At 38.7% G+C, this 20,175-nt stretch overlaps 1 protein-coding gene across 1 annotated transcript in view; it reads right to left on the bottom strand.

Moving 5' to 3' along the window:
- The window catches only part of ABCA4 (ATP-binding cassette, sub-family A (ABC1), member 4), a 79,367-nt gene that overhangs the window by 41,164 nt on the left and 18,028 nt on the right, over positions 1–20,175 (bottom strand). The window contains exons 8-16 of the mRNA XM_010582658.1: positions 16,393–16,482; positions 15,768–16,008; positions 14,100–14,239; positions 12,872–12,988; positions 11,897–12,094; positions 7,173–7,378; positions 6,194–6,370; positions 3,051–3,273; positions 1,004–1,225 (exon numbers count right to left, since the gene is read on the bottom strand). Coding sequence (XP_010580960.1) covers positions 1,004–1,225; positions 3,051–3,273; positions 6,194–6,370; positions 7,173–7,378; positions 11,897–12,094; positions 12,872–12,988; positions 14,100–14,239; positions 15,768–16,008; positions 16,393–16,482 — 1,614 coding nt within the window. The remainder of the gene's footprint in view (positions 1–1,003; positions 1,226–3,050; positions 3,274–6,193; positions 6,371–7,172; positions 7,379–11,896; positions 12,095–12,871; positions 12,989–14,099; positions 14,240–15,767; positions 16,009–16,392; positions 16,483–20,175) is intronic.

A 20,175-nucleotide genomic window follows, 5' to 3' on the forward strand; every position in this document is an offset into this window, starting at 1 on the left:
TTAGACTGTGTGCTAGTCTCAAGATTTCTTCCCAAATCAGAACCTGTCAGAGGCCAGCCCTACTCATTTCCTGACTTAATGACAGAATCAAGTTTTGCACTTTATTGCCTTAATTGGTAGAACTAAAAATGGTATATACTACATCTGTACAGTACATCAGTTAAGAAAGCCAATTCATAGCCATATTTACACTTAGTTACAGCTTTTAAAGTGTTTTGTTTTCTTTTTCATTAGATTTCTGAGTGTAAGAGGAGAAGACAGTACTTCTCTTTTACCTAGGTTGTTAGAATGCTCAGCAAAGATGGGGAGACTGGATTCAAGCACCCACTCCCCCCCTTCCTGATTGATTGGGCAACAGAAAATCAGTCTGAATAATTTTGTAAGTTCACAGTTCCATTTCAAAAAACAGCAAGAAATTTCCAGCTCCACTGAATTAATTGTTAAGTATCTTACCTATAATGGAAAAGAACCAAGAAGAAAGCACTGCATGGAGAATGTCTACAACTTCTTAGATAGAAGATATTTCTCAGAGCTTTGGAACTTGGGTTCAAATCCTAACTCTATGTTCAGGTAAAAAAGGAACACAAACCTGAGGTCTTCTCATCCTTAGATATTACCCTGTTAACTAGGTTATAGCACATAAGAAAGATAACCAAACCCATTTCATGAATTGCCTTTGTATTTATTAAACATATCAGAAGAAAAATTTGCTTTGACTTATAAGGAGGTGTTTTGAACATTATGCTAATTTCCTAGCATTCAAAAAGTAAATTTTATTGAATTTTCTAAAAGCCATGAAAATATTTCTTGGTCACTAGGCCTGCTAAAGGCTTATTCACTTGCAATCCCTAATTATTTGAGAGAGATTCAGAGGTCTCCCCCTCTCTGAATCAAAAAAGCAGAGAGGAATAGGTGTGCAATGCTTTATTACTCATATATGCACAGTGAGAAGGGCAGCTAAAATTTCAACCCAAAGGTACCATATAATCAGTGAAAGGCTTACTGCTAGGATCTTCAGATTAACAGTCATGCGGTCTTGCCAGACAAAGCAGACAATGTGGGGCAGGTACAAGGTGAAGTAGATGACTCCACTGCAGGCAGCTGCCAGATTTGCTTTGGAGAAGAAGGTGCTGAACAAGAAACACTGCATTATGGTGGCTGTGGTGAATGTCAGCAGGAATAGAAAGAAGAGAAGTGGACTGCTATAATGTAGTACTTGTCCAGACTGTAAGCAAAAAGAAAACAGAAAAATTTAGTAGTATTGCCCCTTTCTGAACTAGCAGAAAAGGTCAGAATTGCCATTGACATGTAACATGTAATGAGTAATAAGCCAGCCTTTCTTACCTAACATGAGTTCTAACTCTCCCAGGCAGTAATGTTTCAACACCCAAGGTCATTACAATAACAAATCCTTCATCTAACTTCATCCCTGCTCCCGGATTGTGACTTCAGGTTAGTACAATAGGCTGTGGAGTTCATATGCATATTTGATGACTGAATTAACATCATAACTGATCACAGGGACATTCTGTCCCCGTCTTAATAAGCAAATGATTCCAAGCAAGATGTGCCTGCTTAGAAATTCATACATTTTAAATAAAACTATTTGAATTATCATAATAAATTTTCATTGATCTCTTCTCATCTTCTCCTCAGTCCACTTGCTCAATGTGCAGGAAAGACAATGTAAGGAAGCCCGACAAAATGCATCTTAAAAATCCCCCAAACAAACAGGAAAATTATGAAGCTTCTGCACCTGAATGATATTCAAACTCCAGGAGGGTATCACATCTGAGGAATCCAAGTTTCTCAGAGATCCTTGTGTACTAACCCACCCACTGGGTGAACTTTTATTGACCTTTCTTCCTTGGAGCTTTCGTAGATTAAACACTCCTTATCAAGAAGATCATGGACTGCTATTATGTATTTACACCTAAAAAACAATGCTGAGACCTATTTATTAGGCTCAACTTTGTTTTGAGCCTTAAATAAGGCTCAAATAGGTCTATAAGGCTATGAATAGGTCTCAACATTGTTGCAACATCCCACTGGGCCTCTGAGACTGATTTCTTTATCAACAGTGATAACAATCTCTCATAAGAATGTATTTACAAAGGTGCCTCACACTGGCATAGTGAAATCCAGGAAAGGAAGTGAATCATAGGTATAAGTACACTCCTCTCTGGTATTAATTACCTCCTGATTTTTAATTAAACCAGTGTAGCAAATAAAGTAAGCTTTCTCTACCCACCCAAGCTGTAATGGAACTGCAAAGAACTAGAACAACTCATCAGGACAGACTGATAAAATAGAGTGGATTGAACCCTCACTAAGCATTTATACCAATACCAGTTCCCCACATCAGAAAAGATGCAAGGGCATTCTTCCCTATCAAAATGCTAGAGATTAATAAAACTAAGTGTAGCAGCTAGGAGGAGCTTGGTTCTCAGGTAACAGAGATAAGAGGTAGTACTTAGAGACAACATCCAAACTGTCCTGAAAAGTTACAAAAATTACAGCAACTCTGAGTTACAGAAGCAAAAGTTTGTTGGTTTGGTGTTTGTTTTGGTTGGTTTTTTTAAAATTTTTTTCAGGCTTTCCTGAAAGTTCTGTCCTTGCAGTCTTCTTCCATTGAAATAATGGCATAATTTCTAAGCAGGCAAGCACTGAATATTACAAATGAATCATATATGGTGAATTACAAGATTAAAATTCTTCATATTATGATCCCTTCTATTTAAAGCAACAATTATTATTTATTGAGAGATCTGCCTCTGTCTATAGGAAATACAATATAGAGTAATCAGCTTGATGTAGTGTTCTGTGAGGGATCTCAAAATAAATCTTACCAGTGAATTTATCTTTCTGTCTCTGCCAAGTGCTGATGCTGTCACGAGGTCTGCTTAGAAGAATGTGCCTGCTACATGCTGCGATCAGAACAGGTCAGCAGCCATTCACATCTCTCTATGAATGGCTACTGTTCTTCCTCAACAGCAAACTGGTATCAGCAGTGCAAACAGAACAGTGAGTTTGAAAGTGGCAATCCTTACCATAACCAGTGCTGTGAGGAGGAATGTGCTCACAGCCATCATGACAAAGCTGTCTAGGAACCAAGTGCACCAAATCACCCCATTAGTTATACCCCTGTTCTTCATAGCCTCTTTCAGACGCATTTCCTTCTCCAGCACTATGCTCTTCACAGTCATGGAAACTGAATATATCCAAGCCAGCACCATAAAGATGGGAAAGGTGCGGTTTAAGGTGATCATGAAGCTACCAAAGCAAGAAGGGAGAAATGTATTAAATTCAGATAAAACAGAGAAATATTGAGATGAAAAGCAAGAACAAAAAGGAAAAGGAGTGGGGAAGAATGCATTTATCAAACATAGGACTGGAAATTCTCAGTCTGAACATCAATAACACATTGCTGGTGAACTTCACAAGCTACCTAAATAGTAAAGAACTAATGGTTGCTACACTCCCATGAAACAGATAAATGTTATTTCTATTTTACAAAGAGGTTCTAAGGGTTTCTGAAGGCTACAAAACATGTGGTGGCTCATGAAAATACATCTCTCTTCACAGTGAATCGCCATAATGCTTTTACTATGATGTACAAAGAATATTTTAAGACATATGCTAATGTTAACAATTTGGGAGTGTCATTGTGGTTTTATGCTCCTAAAACTCACTGGCAAAAGAATTAAACAAATTAAGCATTGAAAGCATCAGATGCTGCCAGCAAGGCTGTTGAAATTCATACAAACCATGACTCAGGGAATGCACTGTAACTGTCCCACATAGTACCACTTCCAAAATGACAGTGCTGCGACAGGCTGCGGTGGGTGGCCCTTCATGTGCTGTGATGAAGGAGCTGCTCTCTTTCTTTGTCCCTCCCCCCATACTCTATGGCTGGTCAGCCCTGGCAGATGATCCTTGGTGAAGCACTGCCCCAAGTGTGCTGTCAGGGTGAGGAAGAGATTTGGGGGTAAAAAAGCTGAAAATATTTTGCATTAATTTGGGATTGCAATTTTTCAATTAAATTACCCCCAAACCCAAATAAACTTAATTCTTTAAAGCCCAAAAGCTTGGAGCTGCTAAAACCAAAAAAGGAGCAAAAAATCTTCAGCTTCCTAAATCTGACCCCTACAGAACTACATTTTTGCCATATGCTATCATAGCTACTCCATTGTCAAAACAAATGGAAAATCTTCACTTTACCAAAAATTCCTGAAGAGCAATCTGGCCTGCTGACACAAAGCCATGCTTTTGTGGAATGGCCTGGGCTACACTGGGTTTTGCCTGTTGGTGGACACATGTAACCCAGCACAAGGCCATGCATAGCCCAACATACATGTTTACCATGAGGATGTGCTTGCTTCACTTAAGCAGGCTCTCTGCAGAGGCCATCGCTGGGTTTGGATATCAGCCCTGAACCGTGTGTGGCTGCTGCAGGCTTCAGAGAACCTTTGCACAGATGGGGTTTCTGCCTCAGCACTATTCTCAGTGGGGAGGAAATAAACAGCGGGCTTGCCAGGGCAACATTTTGTCAGACTAACAGGTAATGACTGATGGGAATGACAGGTCAAATTATGTATGTCTGCAGTCTGCCGTTATCTGAAGTACTAGCATTTGCCTGCACAGAGCATGCTAACAGAACTATGAAATTATTTCTATAGTGGGTTTTTTTTTCTCCTCTGCAGTGACATGTATACCAAGACGGCTGCAGTAGCACAGATTGCAGCAATGGAGCAGGCACACTGTGAACAGGGAAGAGGCACTGCTTCATAAAGTCTGGAGCACATGTGATGGTTCAGGCAGTGCTAATGGGGGCCACAGCATTCACAGCCCCTCTGCCTCCATGTAGCCATGAAATCTCCACGCCCAGGAGCACAGTCCCTTTCTTTTCTCATTACAGAGCAACAAACCACCTCTTTCTTCTTTAGCTTCTTTATTCTGCTCTTCACCAGGGAAGGAAACTCCTGGTGCCTGCAATAATGAACTGCAGCCACAGTCCTGGAATCCTTTGCTAGATTCATGTGAGATTTAAGACAAGAAACAGTCAATCTGCATAAAAAACACGGACAGGAATTAGGGAGAAGGTTAGAGGACACCAGGTTATTGTTGAACACTAGCATCCACAAGGGAAAGAAAAGGGTTGATGTTAACAGAAACAAATGCTATATATCCAGTTTAATTGCAGATACTAGGGAAGTAGTTATAAATGGAATCCTGTTTAGGGATCTGGTTAGGATTTTAGTAAGAAAGAGTTACAAGAGCCTAAATTTCTTGGGATTCTGCAAGGCCTGTAGGTGTCTTCAAAGACCAAAACCTACAGCTTTGTGTATTGGTATATCTAGACATGATTAAGTCTAGGGTTAGGGTTTGGTAATGCACTTGAAGAGACTAGGTTGTTTGATACTTCAAGACTTACAGAGATAGCAAGAGAGGTACCAATTCCATTGGGACAAGCATTTTCTGTTCAATTTTTCTTTAGGAAATGATTCTTTGGATATAAAGAAAGCTGGGTTTTAGAGATGTAATTAGGGAAAAGAAGCTTACTATACTTCAATGGATTCTGCACAGTTAACCGAAGGATGCAGTGTTTGTTCTAACATGGGTCAGTGCTCTGTATTCAGTTTTGCTACAGGCACTGGTCATATGCTATAGCATGAGACTTAGTTTTAGTTAGATAAAAACTTTTTAAAAGATCACATTTTTGCTGGGTCCTGTGTAATCACAGAGGTAGTTCAAGGGCTGATGCTGTTAAGGATCAAAGCGTTATAGTTGTGGTGCCCTGTTGACAATGGATTCTTGGCTGTAATCAGTATGAAGGTTTAGGTTAGGTTATTATTACTGCCTGGAAAAGTAAGGCCAAAAAGTCCCATGATATGCAAAATTGGAAGAAAACTGCTGCTTTTAAGGGGCCAGTTTTGTGTTCATTTTAGGTCTGGACACTGCTTGCCTAGATGCAACAAAGGCCTGGATTGGAATTAGGGGTAGCGTTTTGGCAAAGGCAGCTTCTGGAGTCTGGGTTATGACAGGATAAGAAGAATAAATTAATTCAGTTATGTCTCAGTTACTGCTCTTGCATATATACCTTAGGACTAGGGTTAGAACCGGTGCTTGAGAGTCTTAAAGCAACCAGCAATCCAAGTATTCATCAGAATTAAGACAAACTGTTTTTACTCACACATCATCCACAAAACATGGATATGGCATTTGCTGCAGATAAATTCCTAATGGCACTTCAGTGTTGGTCTGCGTCTTTATAATCCCATGCTCAATCATGTCTTGAAGATATGCAAAGCCTCCCCAGATATAACGTAAATCATCCACAGGATCAGCTCTTGGACCAGGATCCCAGTACCTCAAAAGAAAATTCACATGGAAATCATTTGGGTAAACAGTGGCTTTAGGACAGGGGCAGATGGGGAAAATAAATAAATAAATATTAGCTACTGAAATTGTAGGGGCACTGCCTGGAGTTGTCTTTTCTAGATTTTGCTCTGTCAGGCCACAGTGCTTGAGCAAGTATATGACCTGGAAAGTTCTTTTGTTTCCTTTGATTTTCTCTACGCTGACGCAGAATAGCAATTTTGGCCAAAAATGTACATAAATTAATCATGGAGCACAGTAACTGTTCTAGAATAGAAATAACTGTATTTGGAATACAGTATCCTTGGAGATGAAACTGGAACAGCTAGACTACAACTACAACACCATTATGTTCATCCATGTAGACAATCCTGAGAAATTATTTCTGCTATCCCTTCAAGTGAGTCCATTTGAGGGGAACTTGAGGAGGAACAACAGAGAAGTTCGGCTATCCAGGTGGAGGACAGCTGGGTCACAATCCACGTAGGACTTCCTTATCTGCCTCTCCCAGTGATGGATCCAACTAAAAACTTAAGCAGATTACTGGATAGTTACTGAATAGATTCTGAGCAGAGTCAATCCCTTTGCAATGTATCCATGCACCTGCCCACTGCCTGGCCTATCACAAGAGTGATACCACTTGTAACTAGAGATGATTGTGCACAGCATTACATACTAACAATTGGAGAATATTGTTGCATTTCATGCATGTATCCAATGCAGGTTCTATATATCGTTATGCCTCTCATATTCATGTTATGGCAGGCAAGAACTGAGAAGGAACCATCACTTACCTGTCTTTGATTTTGTTTGTTTTCTCCACTGCATCTATGTCCATCCGGATCTTATATTTCACATGTGGTGGAAGACTGCTGGTTGTAGGCTCTATGTCTGGAAAAACCACACCAGCCCAGAATTTGTTTTCCTCCAGCAGATGAAGGGCTTGATGAGTCAGCTGAGTTTCATCAAGATAGCCTTCAAATTTATCCAAGGTCAAGCACTACAAATAATCACAAAGAGAAAAATCACATAGGAATAAACTGTAAGAGGCATACATTAAAGCAAACATCAGTGGTTGAAAACAGAAAACGGAGGTAGGTTCATCTGAAGTAGTTGCTATTTTCAGCTTTAAAAGCTTATGCTGAAACTATTAAAAGTTGACTCTCTCCTTCCTGAAAGCTTCCCCATTCTTAGTCTAACTCTTATGACAAATTCAAAACACACAGCATTATCAATACAAGCTCAGAAACATTGCTGTCCCTAAAAAGAACTGTAAACCTCAGATTTAGCATTGCTGTGGTCAATGTGGGTGGATGGAGTAATTTTGAAAGCAGCTTATTCCTGATATTTAAAGATCGCCTCTTCTAAGCTCAAGAAGCGTCCATCCTGACAAGTAAGAAATCAAGCAAGGGTGGCCACTAAAGCAGGAGCTGCTGTTGCAACTTAAGTATGACAGGGCAAATTTAGATGTACCTGTACAAAAAGTATAGCCAGTACTAGGTTCAGCCAAAGTCTATTGTGCCACGGTTACTAATTAGATAGAATGAAAAAAAATTTAAAAATATGTTTAAGCCACTGTAATCGTCCAGCCATGGAAACATGAACTCTGCCACTTAGACTATACTTGGAAGGTTCCCTCAAAAAGGCAAATATCTGAATTGGAAGGGCTAAAGCTACAGCACAGATGAGGTCCCAACATCAGGAACTGTTTCCAGAGTCTGCATCCAGGAGATAAAATTAACTGAACTATAAAATAAATCTGGCTGCAAAGGCTTTTTAGCAGTCTAGTTGAATCAAAACATTATCCTTTTTCAAGTTTTGGGACATTTTCTCAGCCTAGGAAGTGCCTGAGTGAACACCAGGGAACTGAAGGATGACTGATCCATAAGAAAAGCACATTAGCCATGGACTTCAGCTGAAAAGCACTTTGTCAAGTGAAGCACTGGGAAAGTCAGGGCATAAATTTGAATCTTAAAGTCTCTTGGGTATTTAGGCATTTATTCCTATTTAACACCAGTCAACTAGTCAATTGATCTTACTGATAATATTGTGTCCCTACCAAATTCTGACATTTGATTAACCTGCTGGCTTAACTTAACATGCTTCAGCTATCTCAATAATAAAATGTAGTTTACCCTTCAGAGCAAACTGCCTTCTTGCTTAGTCTCTGTCATTATTGTGAAATGTATTACTATCACTCCATATACAAGACACCAAGTTATCAAAATCTAAGCCCTTTATGTCTCCCCCCCCCCCATTTAACTCCTACCTAACTGGCATTGTAAGACAACAAGATTGTGAACGCTACAAACTCTATCATTAGTTATCTGTAACATTACAGACTTATGTTTGTATATTTAGCTTCCACCCTTCAGAACTGACAAGGCATTACCAGAGAGTAGAAGTATTTAACCCCCTGATAGACTGGAAAGATACTTATTGAATTACCTTGCTTCAAAAAAGTCCAGGAGGCTAACTTGTTTGATCTTATCTTCTTGATCATCTCTTGCAGGTCAATAACCAAAAATTACTCCACATCAAAGTGCACATACAGACAACTTCTTATTTAATGGGCAGATATCTTAAAGAATCCTTAATTTAACCTTTCCCTGTGATAAATCATGCTCTGTTTCCTTTAAAACTTGAAGTATTACAGTTTAATGGGATCTATATGAAAATATATTTTTAACTGGCAGCAAAACAAAACAGTACTTAAATTGATAACTTTATTATTTTGTAGGTTTACTCTTCCTGGTGTTTTGCAAATGTTCATTCTCCTAGTTTGCTTTACAAAATTAAACTACATAGAATTTCATATCAGAAAGCAAAATAAGGCAGAAAAACTTTCTGATTTGTATGGCAGAAAAGAAATAAAATTAGACTGATGGTTCAGGCTGTATTAAATTTGGGGGGATATGTTTATCCCACACAGTTAACTGAGTTCTGGAACTCGGTTTAGTTCTTGCCAAAGTGTCAGTGTTTCCACAGCAAAGTCCTGCTGTGGAACTGTGTCTGCAGTGTCTGGAGGACTATTTGCTGTTTCTTTGTTTTGAGGAATTATTTTCAAGGTACTTGTTGCAGCTGCAGAAGAACTCATGTAGTTCTCCAGGGCCATCTGTGGGAATGGCACTGGCAAAGTACTGACAGACAACTGATCTTGTCTAGATTTTCACTGAAGAATAGACAGTGTCTGGACTGGGCTGAGGAGCAGTATAGGATCTTATCCAGGGGTCCAGTCAAGGAAGCAGCAAGTGTTTGAAAGAGAAAACACAAATGCTTATAGATCTTCTGTTTGAGTAGAATGAAATGAAGGCTTCTGTAAGAACATAGGATAAGACACCAGTGTTGCAATAATTCACACAATTTGAAAGTGAAAAGAGATTTTATATTGTAATCTACTAGCCAAAAGCTAGAATTTCTTTCCCTTAACATTAATTGCATTCAAAACAAAGGCCGCATGCTCTACCTAGGCTTTCCTTCAGTGAACTGCAACACAGCTTGTGCTTTCATAAACCTCACTATATCAAAATTAATTCATCAACCACTTGGGGAAATTTATTTCAGATCTTCTCCCAGTATTTATTTAACAATTTTAAATGGTCCAATGAAGATGGGAAAACTAAAACTAAAATACTAAGAGCAGGTTTGGGAGATAAAACCAGACAATAAGGATACAGAGGTGACTAGGTAGCTCTCATAAACAGGTTAGCTGTTCTGTGGCCTTAGGTAATCAAAGGGAAGAACAGGAAATTCTTGGGGTGGTGAGGATGAGCAGCCACTGCATAATTTGTGGGATTCTCAGCTGCACCACAGCTTGCAGCAGAGATCTGGAGACTCCAAAGATAGTTGCTGGCAGCACAGCTCTTCTCATTACATACTATAGTAAGAAGTAGGATGTCCCTGAAAGGGAGCTATTTGTTCCCATTGTGCTTGGCACTGTGTGAAAACGTTCTCAAATGCTAACAACTCAGTGTAAACAGCGGACTTAAAAGAATAAGCCCATTACAAAGAACTTCAGGACACAAAGATCTATTACCAGGTACAGTAACTGCTCTGACATTGTGGATGTTCAAGCACTGACCTGCTGCAAGCAATATATTTCACTCAGCTTGAGTAAGAAATACTTCTGCTAACATGATGCAAAAAGATCAGGAGAAGAATTAGCAGAGCTTTGTGCAAAAGCTTTATTGTTCCCTCTTGTAATAGCTAAAGAGAGATAAGATAAACTCTCAGTTCCTGCCTTCTTGCAGTGGATGAATGGTCTTTTAGACTGAACTGGATTGGAATTCAGAGAGCTAGGCTTGGTCCTGTTGCTTACAACTAGCAAAAATTTTCTCTGGGAGCTTGACGCTCAGCTTATTTAGCTATTAAATAACTTTTCTTTCAGAGATGCTTGTAAGATGTAATTCATCTCTATAAAGACCCTGACCTTCATATGGCAGATGCCAAGTGTTGATTTCCCAAGTATTAATGTTACTGCCAACAGCAATAGTTTTTTAAACTCTTGGAGTTAATTTGCAACATTGCAGGCTCCACTAGTTCTGCCTGGGCTCGTAAGTTTACAAAGAAGAGTCAGCATTTCATTTATCTAACTTAGTAGGAATCCACCCCATCTCAGGTTCAGTTCCAAACACACCTTTACCTACAGTCAGAAATATGCAGGATTAAAAAAAAAAAAAAACCAAAGCAAAACAAAACACTCCTGGTGTCACCCAGATCTGGGAAGACATGGATGCAGCCGTTTGCCTAGCCCTCTAAAAAATATAGCCTTTTTTTCACTGGACTTAGTCTGAGTCTGATGAACTCATCAGTAAGTTAGATTGCCCATACCAGAGTAACCTCTTACACAAAGTATCTTTCAAAGTATTTTTACAATGGCTTGATATTTTAATCTAAATTTTTAGCATTTTTTATTTATGTAATGAAACTTCATCTCACTTTCTGCACTGTGGCTCTCAAAAAGCCTCAGAGAGCCCCACTAAAAACACAGCACCCTAGAGAAGGGGGGTATAGATTCCAGGAAAGAGACACAGGCGTCTTGTCAGAAGTGGCTACAGAACAAGTGGAAACTCTTTTATTGGTTTCAATGGAATATTGATCAGGTGCTTAAAAACCTGAAAGGGGACTTACCAAAGAACTATTAGCTTCTCTGGTCCTGGTCTTGCTGAACTTAGTGGCCTGTCAGTTATTAGTACTTACAGAAAAAGTTTCCATGAAGTTTTGCGTTCACTTTCTGCCTCTCAGCATCAAAGTCTGTTCAGACGTTCAACCAACATTTTGAATATAGCATTTGGGGATCATCAGATTGAAGTTTTTTTTCATAAGGGTAAGTATTCATGCTCTTGTACTGCTGTATTATTTTAAAAACATGCTTTTAATATTGAGATTAAATTTGAAATGAATGAAGATGTCTTATGATTTTAACCTTCTTGTCTGTTGCCACAGACCCCAAGTACTACCTACCCTGCTTTAAGATATTCTCTACAAGTATTCCCAGCAGTGGGAGGGCTGACCTTACCTCCAGATACTGACTGAGCAAACGCAGAGCTTGGTCTGCAACACTGAAGATGTTCCGCCAGTCAAAGTTTGCCATTCCCTTCTCCCGGCTCCCTGGAGACCCATTGTGGAAAAAGTTGATTATGTGTTCAGCAGTTAAGCCTTCAGCACCCAGTTGGCTGTTCAAGAAGTCCCTCACTGTAGGATGCTTCAGAGAGTCCTGAGGAAACACACCAGGACAGCTTCACTACAGTGATCCTCTTCATGTGTCCTGTTTAGCTAGAAAGGCTTCCATTTCCATAGCTCTTTCTGAGCTATGAAGTAGTACAAAACAGTATGCTAAGGAATTAATTTTATAAATGAGCAATTGCATAGCTGAACTGGAGGTGAAACTTGAAGAACGGATGAAAAGAAAGATATCCTTGACTATTTATTGCATTGTTTCCTTATAAGCAAGAGGATAAATGTAATAAATGTCTAATCTAATATAGAAGAGTGTGGAAAACCAAATGTTTTCTCAGGTATGAACTGCTTTATAAACTTTAACCACAGATATTACTTGCAGCTGATCAAAGTCAGATCTAAGGGATGTGAAAATAAACAATTTCCTAATGTAGTAAATTGCTGGGCCCAGCAAAAACATGGCCCTACTGCCTTCTTTGCCTATGCAGAACCCAAGAAAATCAAGTTGTCTGTTATTGAAGGACATTTTGGAGAGACAGGGAAGCAGCAGTTGCTGCCTTTATTAAGAAGTCATTAACCAGATCCTAGAGAGTGTCCAGATCTGAGGTTTTGTCAGAGATGCTATAATGCATCTAAGACTAGCCTTCAAACCAAGACCAGTAACCAGTCCATAAGCCTTAAAGGCCACAGATTCCTTCCTGCAAAGGCTATGCTTCCAGGCAAACCTTCCAAATTAATTCTGTTCTCCCTTAGTAAAAATAAAGGATGATAAAAGGCTGCTCTTACTGAGGATCCCTGCTAAGTTATAACATACACGTATCATATTCATTTGCAGGCTGTTTTGAAAGAAGTACCACAGCTGAGGTCCTACTTCTTCCCAAGCTTTGGTCAACAGTCTGAGGCGTTCAAGTTCCTCAAAAGTGGAGTTTGCCTGAGGAATAAAACAGCAGAAAAGACTGTTAGAAAGCTAAGGAGATAAATAAACAGAATTTATGATCCAGCTGTTCAGTGACAGTGAAAGCTGTAACTTACAAATGTAGTTTTTACCTTCAATACTTAAAAAACTTGTTAAAATAGCAGAAGTGTTAATAATGCTCAGAAAAAGAATTTGTAAAATCCAACTGGAATCCAAGTCACTTGGGATAAATTTCTGTTGTATATGTAATGGAAAAAACAAGTGCACATTAACCCCCGTTAACTTCAATTCTTTTAAATGCTGAGGGTTTAGGTAGATTGTCTTCCTCTCTTTTTCCCTTTGACTATTTCTCTCCATTAAGAACTAAAGAACTATGATGATATAGGTAGATGAGTAAATGGGAGGCAGTTAGAGAAGACAGATACTCTCATAGTTAAGATATTAGTTAAGATTTGAAATGTTGGGCTGCTGTAAATCTGATGTTTTCCTGTGTGAACTACAAGCAGCAGCTCTTCTGTCCCTTACATAGATGTTGAGAGTAACTGAACTGCTGGTTAGGAGGTAGCCAAAACCTAGGTCATATGCAACTTTGATTTAACTGCTCAGATTCATTTCACCCAACGTCAGGCAGTTAGCTGGAGTCCAAGCTCCATCCTATTTTCATGAAGTGAAAATTATTTATCATTTCAACATATATAATACTAAACAATCATGTTGCTATTAGTTGGTAATCTCTCAGTGTTACATCTCAATGAGTTTATCCAAGCCTCATAGCTGCCCCATTTAAATATTTACTGGCACAGAGCTGCTGATGTTCCTATATCTGTAAAATTATATATAAACATTACTATTTTTACTAGTGCAAAAGTGCAATCATGCCAACAAAAGGCTACTTGAGCTGGAAAAAGCATTTAGTGTGGACAAAGATGGGATGAATCAGTGAAGATCTGCCTCCTGTTTTTTAAACAAAGAGTAACCGTCCCTCCTCTGATGACTATCACAACAAATGGAGTTCTGAGAAGAAAATCTGATTAGGTTGAGGTAGCTGGGTCACTGTTTTTCAAAAGAGGCTTCTTAGGATGCAATTTTTTAGAAATACACATTTTTGTATTTCAGAACTTCTTACATTTTTTAGGATTTGCCGTACAGAAGGTGAATCAGGAGCAAAGAGAATTTTTCCCATCAGCAGGGGCTTCACAGCACTCCAGGCTATTTTGGTTAAAGGGTTTGATTCCAAGTTCCGGATCAATGCATTACAAAAGGGTGCTAAAGACAGAAAGAAAGACAGTCTTTATGTAACCCTACTCAAATCCTATCATACATAATGTCCTGCAGTGCTTTTTACTGGCAATATGGACAATTTAAAGCATTTTTGAATCTGAATGGGTTAAGTACATTCTGCAATGTAGAAGTACAACACCTGAATAGATGGAAAAGACTATTAAGCAGATATTGGATTTGTAAAGTAGACACCATAGAAATTGGAAGAGCAAACATAAATAAATTTAACCATTTGAAAGTTGCTGTTATTTCTAAGGTATTTCAAATGGAAGGAAACTAGACAGCCCAGATCTCACTAAACATTTTTGAGCTCTAGCTGCTTTTCTCCTAATGACTTAGCTCCTTTGTATTGTAGTTGATACTGATACAAAGCTGTTTTTTCTCCTGTTAGTGGTTAATTCTTACACAGTATAAACTATTGGACTGGAGATCCAGCAGGCTTGGATGTTGAACTCCGGAACAGTTCACAACTGGATCCTACAATAATTTAGAATTAAACATTTTAATGTAAGCATTTCTATCTTACTCCTGCACTATGAAGTAATTAGTTTATTTGGATAGTATGCAACTATTTTGTTCCCTGGCTGAATTAATGGAGTACTGGGCTTTCTACAGGTCTTCTGAAGGTTCAGACATAAGTAGAGCCAAGTATGAACACAAACGGTGAAGGGTAGGAGTCTCTCTACAGCCAAAGTGCTCACCTGTACTTTGTAACCATGCAACCCTATCTATCATAGCAGAAGGGACACAGAAATCTACTACCAGCTATAATATGGCTGTTAGTACAGAAAAAAATGCTGGTCGTCTAAATGTAGAGAAAAACTAAATAGAAAACAGAAGGGGACATAATAAAAAGATAAAATATCAAATGGTAGAAAAGATAAAATTGGCTCCTCTTTGCAGTCTCTCCTATTATAATAGCAAGAAGGTAAGTGAGGAAATCAAAGCAACAAAAACTGGTAAATTGAAATACTTTCTATGTAAGATTTAATTATGCTGTAGAACATTACTGCTACAAAATATATGTACTTTTATGCAGAAACAGCCACCATGTATCAAATTGTTTATTTAAAAGGAGAGATTTTTAAAATTCCTGTGCTCCAGGCCATCAATCAAGTTGAGTGACTTTAAAACAAACAAACAAAAAAACCCCTATGTTGGAGAAAAGCAATTCTAGAATGTGGCACTGTATTTTCCTGAACCTTCTTCAGAAGCATCTAGTTCTTCCTGATATCAGTAGCATATATTAGAAGATAAGACAGAGGGACTGTCTTAATTATGATGATGATTATTTATGCCTTCATATTGAAAGCAAATGCATATTTCTGTCAGTTTGGAATTCCTGGGCTTCTCTGCTTCCAGCTATGAAGTAAGTATGATGAAAATTAATTAACCTGTCTCTAATTTCCTGAATCAACTGCTTAAAAATGTTATTTGATAAAAGCAACAGTGGTATTCTAACATAAGTTGCATCTGTCTACAGTCTCTGTAATGGTTTGGTGGAAAAACTTACTGGTTGTATTATCATAAAGATAACTGGATTTCTTTCTTGTTGAGTCAATCCCCAGGAAAGCTTTGTAGTTATTATCTTCATACCAGTTGAAAGAAAGCACTCTGGATCCACCTCCTTCTGGGTAGCCACAGAAAAGATCAGACAAGGAGCTCACCAATTGGCCTAAGGATTCCGGCCTTCCATCTTGAACAAATGGTTGCAGAACCATCAAAAGGTCCTGAATGCTTGGCTTCCTGGCTAGCTGCAGTAAGACAAGACTTTGTTAACCGCAACCCTCAAAGGAGGTAAGTATCTGGTGAAGTCTCAGTTGTGCCCAGACTGGTGAAGTATGGATCCAGTCAGAACCTCATCTTTTTATCTCATCTGTCCTGGTCACAGGCACTGTTTTCAGTTCTTGTTCTTTCATGTCTTTTCTGAAGAAAAGAATATGCTTCATAATTGCCAATGCATATGTCTACATTTATTTTGTAGTGAGAGACGAATGAATTTCTAAGGAATCAGCTCTTCCCAAACAAGTCTATTTTCTTTCTGATAAAGCAGGTAACTGGAACATAAAAAGAACAAAGGAAAAGGAGGACTATGCGCTACCCAGGAAAGTGATACCATCTATTATTAGACCACCTACCTTTTGCACTGCTTGGGAGACATTAGACAGCACCTTCCCCCAGGCCTTCAGGTCAGCACCTGGTGAGTTTCTGTCCAACACAGTGGGAAGCTGTGAATACATCAGAAATACAGATGAGTTCTGTATGGTTTCTAGTGAAAGAAGAAAATCCAAATGGCATCTCTAGCTCAAATACTTTGAGTTATTTGGAACAGTGAGCCTTGTAAGCCTGTCTTGTGGGGCCACAAATCCAGTACCCATGTGCAGACTCACACAAAAGCCTGTGTAAGTGTTCTCACTAATATGAGGCTGAAACAGTCACAGGCCACTGAAAATACAGCTTGGGATTTGTTCTGCGTATCTAAGCCCACCATGCCAAAAGGTGCAAAAATGGAGGAGGAATGCAGGAACTGGGATTTCTGAGAAGCTGCTTCTCACAGAGGCTATTCTTCCAGCAATATGTACAGACTCGTGGTAACTTCCAAATTTAGCAAAGGTTGTGATACAGAAGCCCCCATTTGCCATGAAGGTAAATAACTGGTAGTACTTTACACTTGAGGGATTTCCTGATTTTGGACACAGTCCAGTCCTCACTGTCTGTCACATCTGACAGAAACCATTACTTCTCCAGGCTCCAGCAGACTGGCCAAGTGGCCTTGCCAGCAAAAGTTAACACTTTAGTTATCACTGGCTTCTTAATAAACAGGTGACACCATGGCATGCTGTCACATACCACTTTGCTTGCATCACTGCATCCTTCTTTGTTAGTTGTCTAAAGAATCACATGTGTGCTTGGACTTAGCACTCTTGAGGCTTTCTCAGGCATCTATTTTTCTAGTATTACAATAAAATATAAAGCTGGACTTTTAGGTAGCTAGACTGTTATATTTATGAGATAAGCCCCTAAAGACTTCCTCAAAACTGTGTAGCTATACACCCCACTGATTCCGTGCCATTCCTTTCAGTCAGTTGGTGGTTAAGAAAGCAGAAGACAGCTGCACTGTGTAGGTACGTAGCAGGGAATCACAAAGGCAGGAGTTTTTACGGAAAGCTTATGTTAGCACGTTCTGATCTGTCACTTGCAGTTCAGGCAGGAAGTATACACACACAAAAAAATGCTTCAAAGTACAATTTTCCTTTGTCCCCTAAGGGGAACCAGTCTCTGCAAAGATTATACAGGATTCTTGGAGCACTTGCCTTAACCTGGCCTTTTTGAAACTATGAGCAACAGGTATTGTAAACAATCTGAAGCAAACCAGAGAAAAGCCTGGGATAAATATGGAATTAAGAACCTCCTTCTTGTAGCTAGAGGAAAAGAAAAGAGAAATACGGGCAAAATTACACATTTGCTCCTAAATACTATTTCTTGCAGGAGGCATTCAGTATGAATCAGGTCTTAACAGCAATGTCCTAAAAATGACTGAATTTGTACTCAGCTAGTTCATGTTCTCTAGAAGCACACATAAGACAGGATCAACAGACATTATATACAAACTACACTCTCATCTGACCTAAATATCAGAGCATACAGTTGGAAATGTTTATTGACTGTAAGTACAGAGGAGGAGGAAAGCTTCCCCCAAAATATTTATCCAACTATTTTCATATTCATTGGAAGTGAATATGTTGTCATGAAAAAAAAGGAAAAGCACAAACATTGAAGAGTTTCTTTCCAACAACAGAAGGTCCAGTTCTGGAATCCAGAGTCAGCTGCCCATCCTAAAATAAGCCCTACTAAACAAGGAGCTCTGCAAAACCAAATTCTGGTATGTCATTGGTTATAGTATACAACTGTAGCCTGAAGACCATGAAGCACAGAGTCACTGACAGTGTAAGAGTGCAGAAAATAACCTGGGTCTTGAATATACAGGTATTTCTAAAGTAGGAGTTTTAAAACTAATATAAAATTTTAAAAAATCCAATGAAGATTCATTCTGCATATATAACTAAGTGTAGATTTACACTCAGTTTGATTACATATCAAGTTCATGTAGTGATACTGATCAAAGCAGCTTTTTCAGCAACATGTGTCTATGCTTAGTGAAGAACTGCTTATCTCCACCCAAAATTACAGAACTTCAAATAAAGCCTAAACAGGCAGGTTCAAGAACAGCAGTGCTCCAGAAAGAGGCTCATTTTCCTTGCTGCGGCCGAGCCAGCCACACAGTAAAGGAAGGGTCTTATTTTTCTGTCTCTGCCTTGCTGTCGAAAATGTGAATTGCTTTAATTTCTGGCAAAAAAAACCCTAGAGTGTATACATGAGCACATGAAGGATTTGAGTGTATATTTATGCACATACATACTTGAATATGTTGATCACAAATTCAACAAGAAACACTAATTTCAAAGTGGTGGAGAAGCACATTGTAAAAATAACTGTGGCAGGGAGTGCTTATGCACAGTCTACCTTTTAGTTTAACAGGACTAACTGAGATGGATTTTGATTCAAAAGGGGTTCTTCTGCCTTGGAAAAAAACAGAAATATATTAAAATTATTATTTAGCATCTATAATGATGGGAGTGTGGGAAAGCTTCTACCAACTTGTGGTCTCATTGTGCTAGGCATCATGAAAAGATAATCCCTCTTCTCTGCAGCTGGGTGCACATTAAAACCCACTGGGAATCAGGCTGTGGATACCCTTCCAACACACAGACTTCCAATAATCAGGGGAAGTCTTGGCAGACAGATCTTGCAGTAACAGACCAGACCGTAAGCCTGCATCTGAACACCCCAGTCTTTCACAACTCCAGATTTTGGTTTCAGGTTTATGTTCCTATTTGCCATGTGAGATTTTATTTTTTTTAAACACAGACAACTACTTCATCAAATCTCATCTTTCCATTTTATTTGATATGGCAGCAAAATCACAATATGTTATCAGCTTAATTTTAAAGCTGGGAAGTGTAGTCTGCATATTCACATGAAGTCCTTAACCTATCTTAGAAGTACTGTAGCATTAATTCTCTGCTACTTCCAGCAAGCATCAGATATATGAAAATATCTGAGCATTTTTAGAAATGGAAAATAGCAGCTTTCAAAAGCTGACCACAGACTCTTATGAGGATTGGCAAAATCACATGGGCACAATGAATGACTGTCAATACCACGGTAATCAAACAGTAATTTGGCTGGTGTGTCAATTAAAGCTTCTGGCATCCTCTGTTCCCAGTTGTGAGCAACTCAAAGCTGAATAAAATCCATGTTAAATTAATCATGATGTTACACTGCTGTGGTAGAAAAGTCCAATCAATAATTTCTATGTAACTTCAGCAGCTGCTCATATATACTGCCTGCTGTATACAGCAAACTGACAATGTGATGGTCTCATGACATTAAGTTAAAAGGTGAAAAACAGCAAATTAAATTCATTGTTGAAAAATGCAAAGTCATGATCACAGGGAAAACAAACATGAAAGACACATACACAGTGATGGGCTCTAAGTTTGCTGTCATGAGGAAAGAGACCCTGGAGTCTTTACGAATAGTTCTCTGAAAGCACCAGCTCAGTGTGCAGAATACAAATGGAGTATTAGAAAAATTTTAGGAAAAGAACAGAGAACAAAAGCAAAAAAACCCACCCCACAACTATGCCATTTTCTCTCTCTCTCTCTCTCTCAAAATACATATATTCATATTATTACTTTTAAATATATAATAAAATATAAATAATAACAAATAAATAAATATTAAAAAGGCATAATATCTCCATACTGAACCAAGATTGCAGTTGTGGTTAATTTATTGCAAGAAGGTTACAGCAGAAGCAGGAACAGCACAAAGAAGGGCAATGAAAATGAACACAG

This window comes from Haliaeetus leucocephalus, unplaced genomic scaffold (genome assembly GCF_000737465.1).
Source record: "Haliaeetus leucocephalus isolate CR32 unplaced genomic scaffold, Haliaeetus_leucocephalus-4.0 Scaffold848, whole genome shotgun sequence".
Taxonomy (NCBI): domain Eukaryota; kingdom Metazoa; phylum Chordata; class Aves; order Accipitriformes; family Accipitridae; genus Haliaeetus; species Haliaeetus leucocephalus.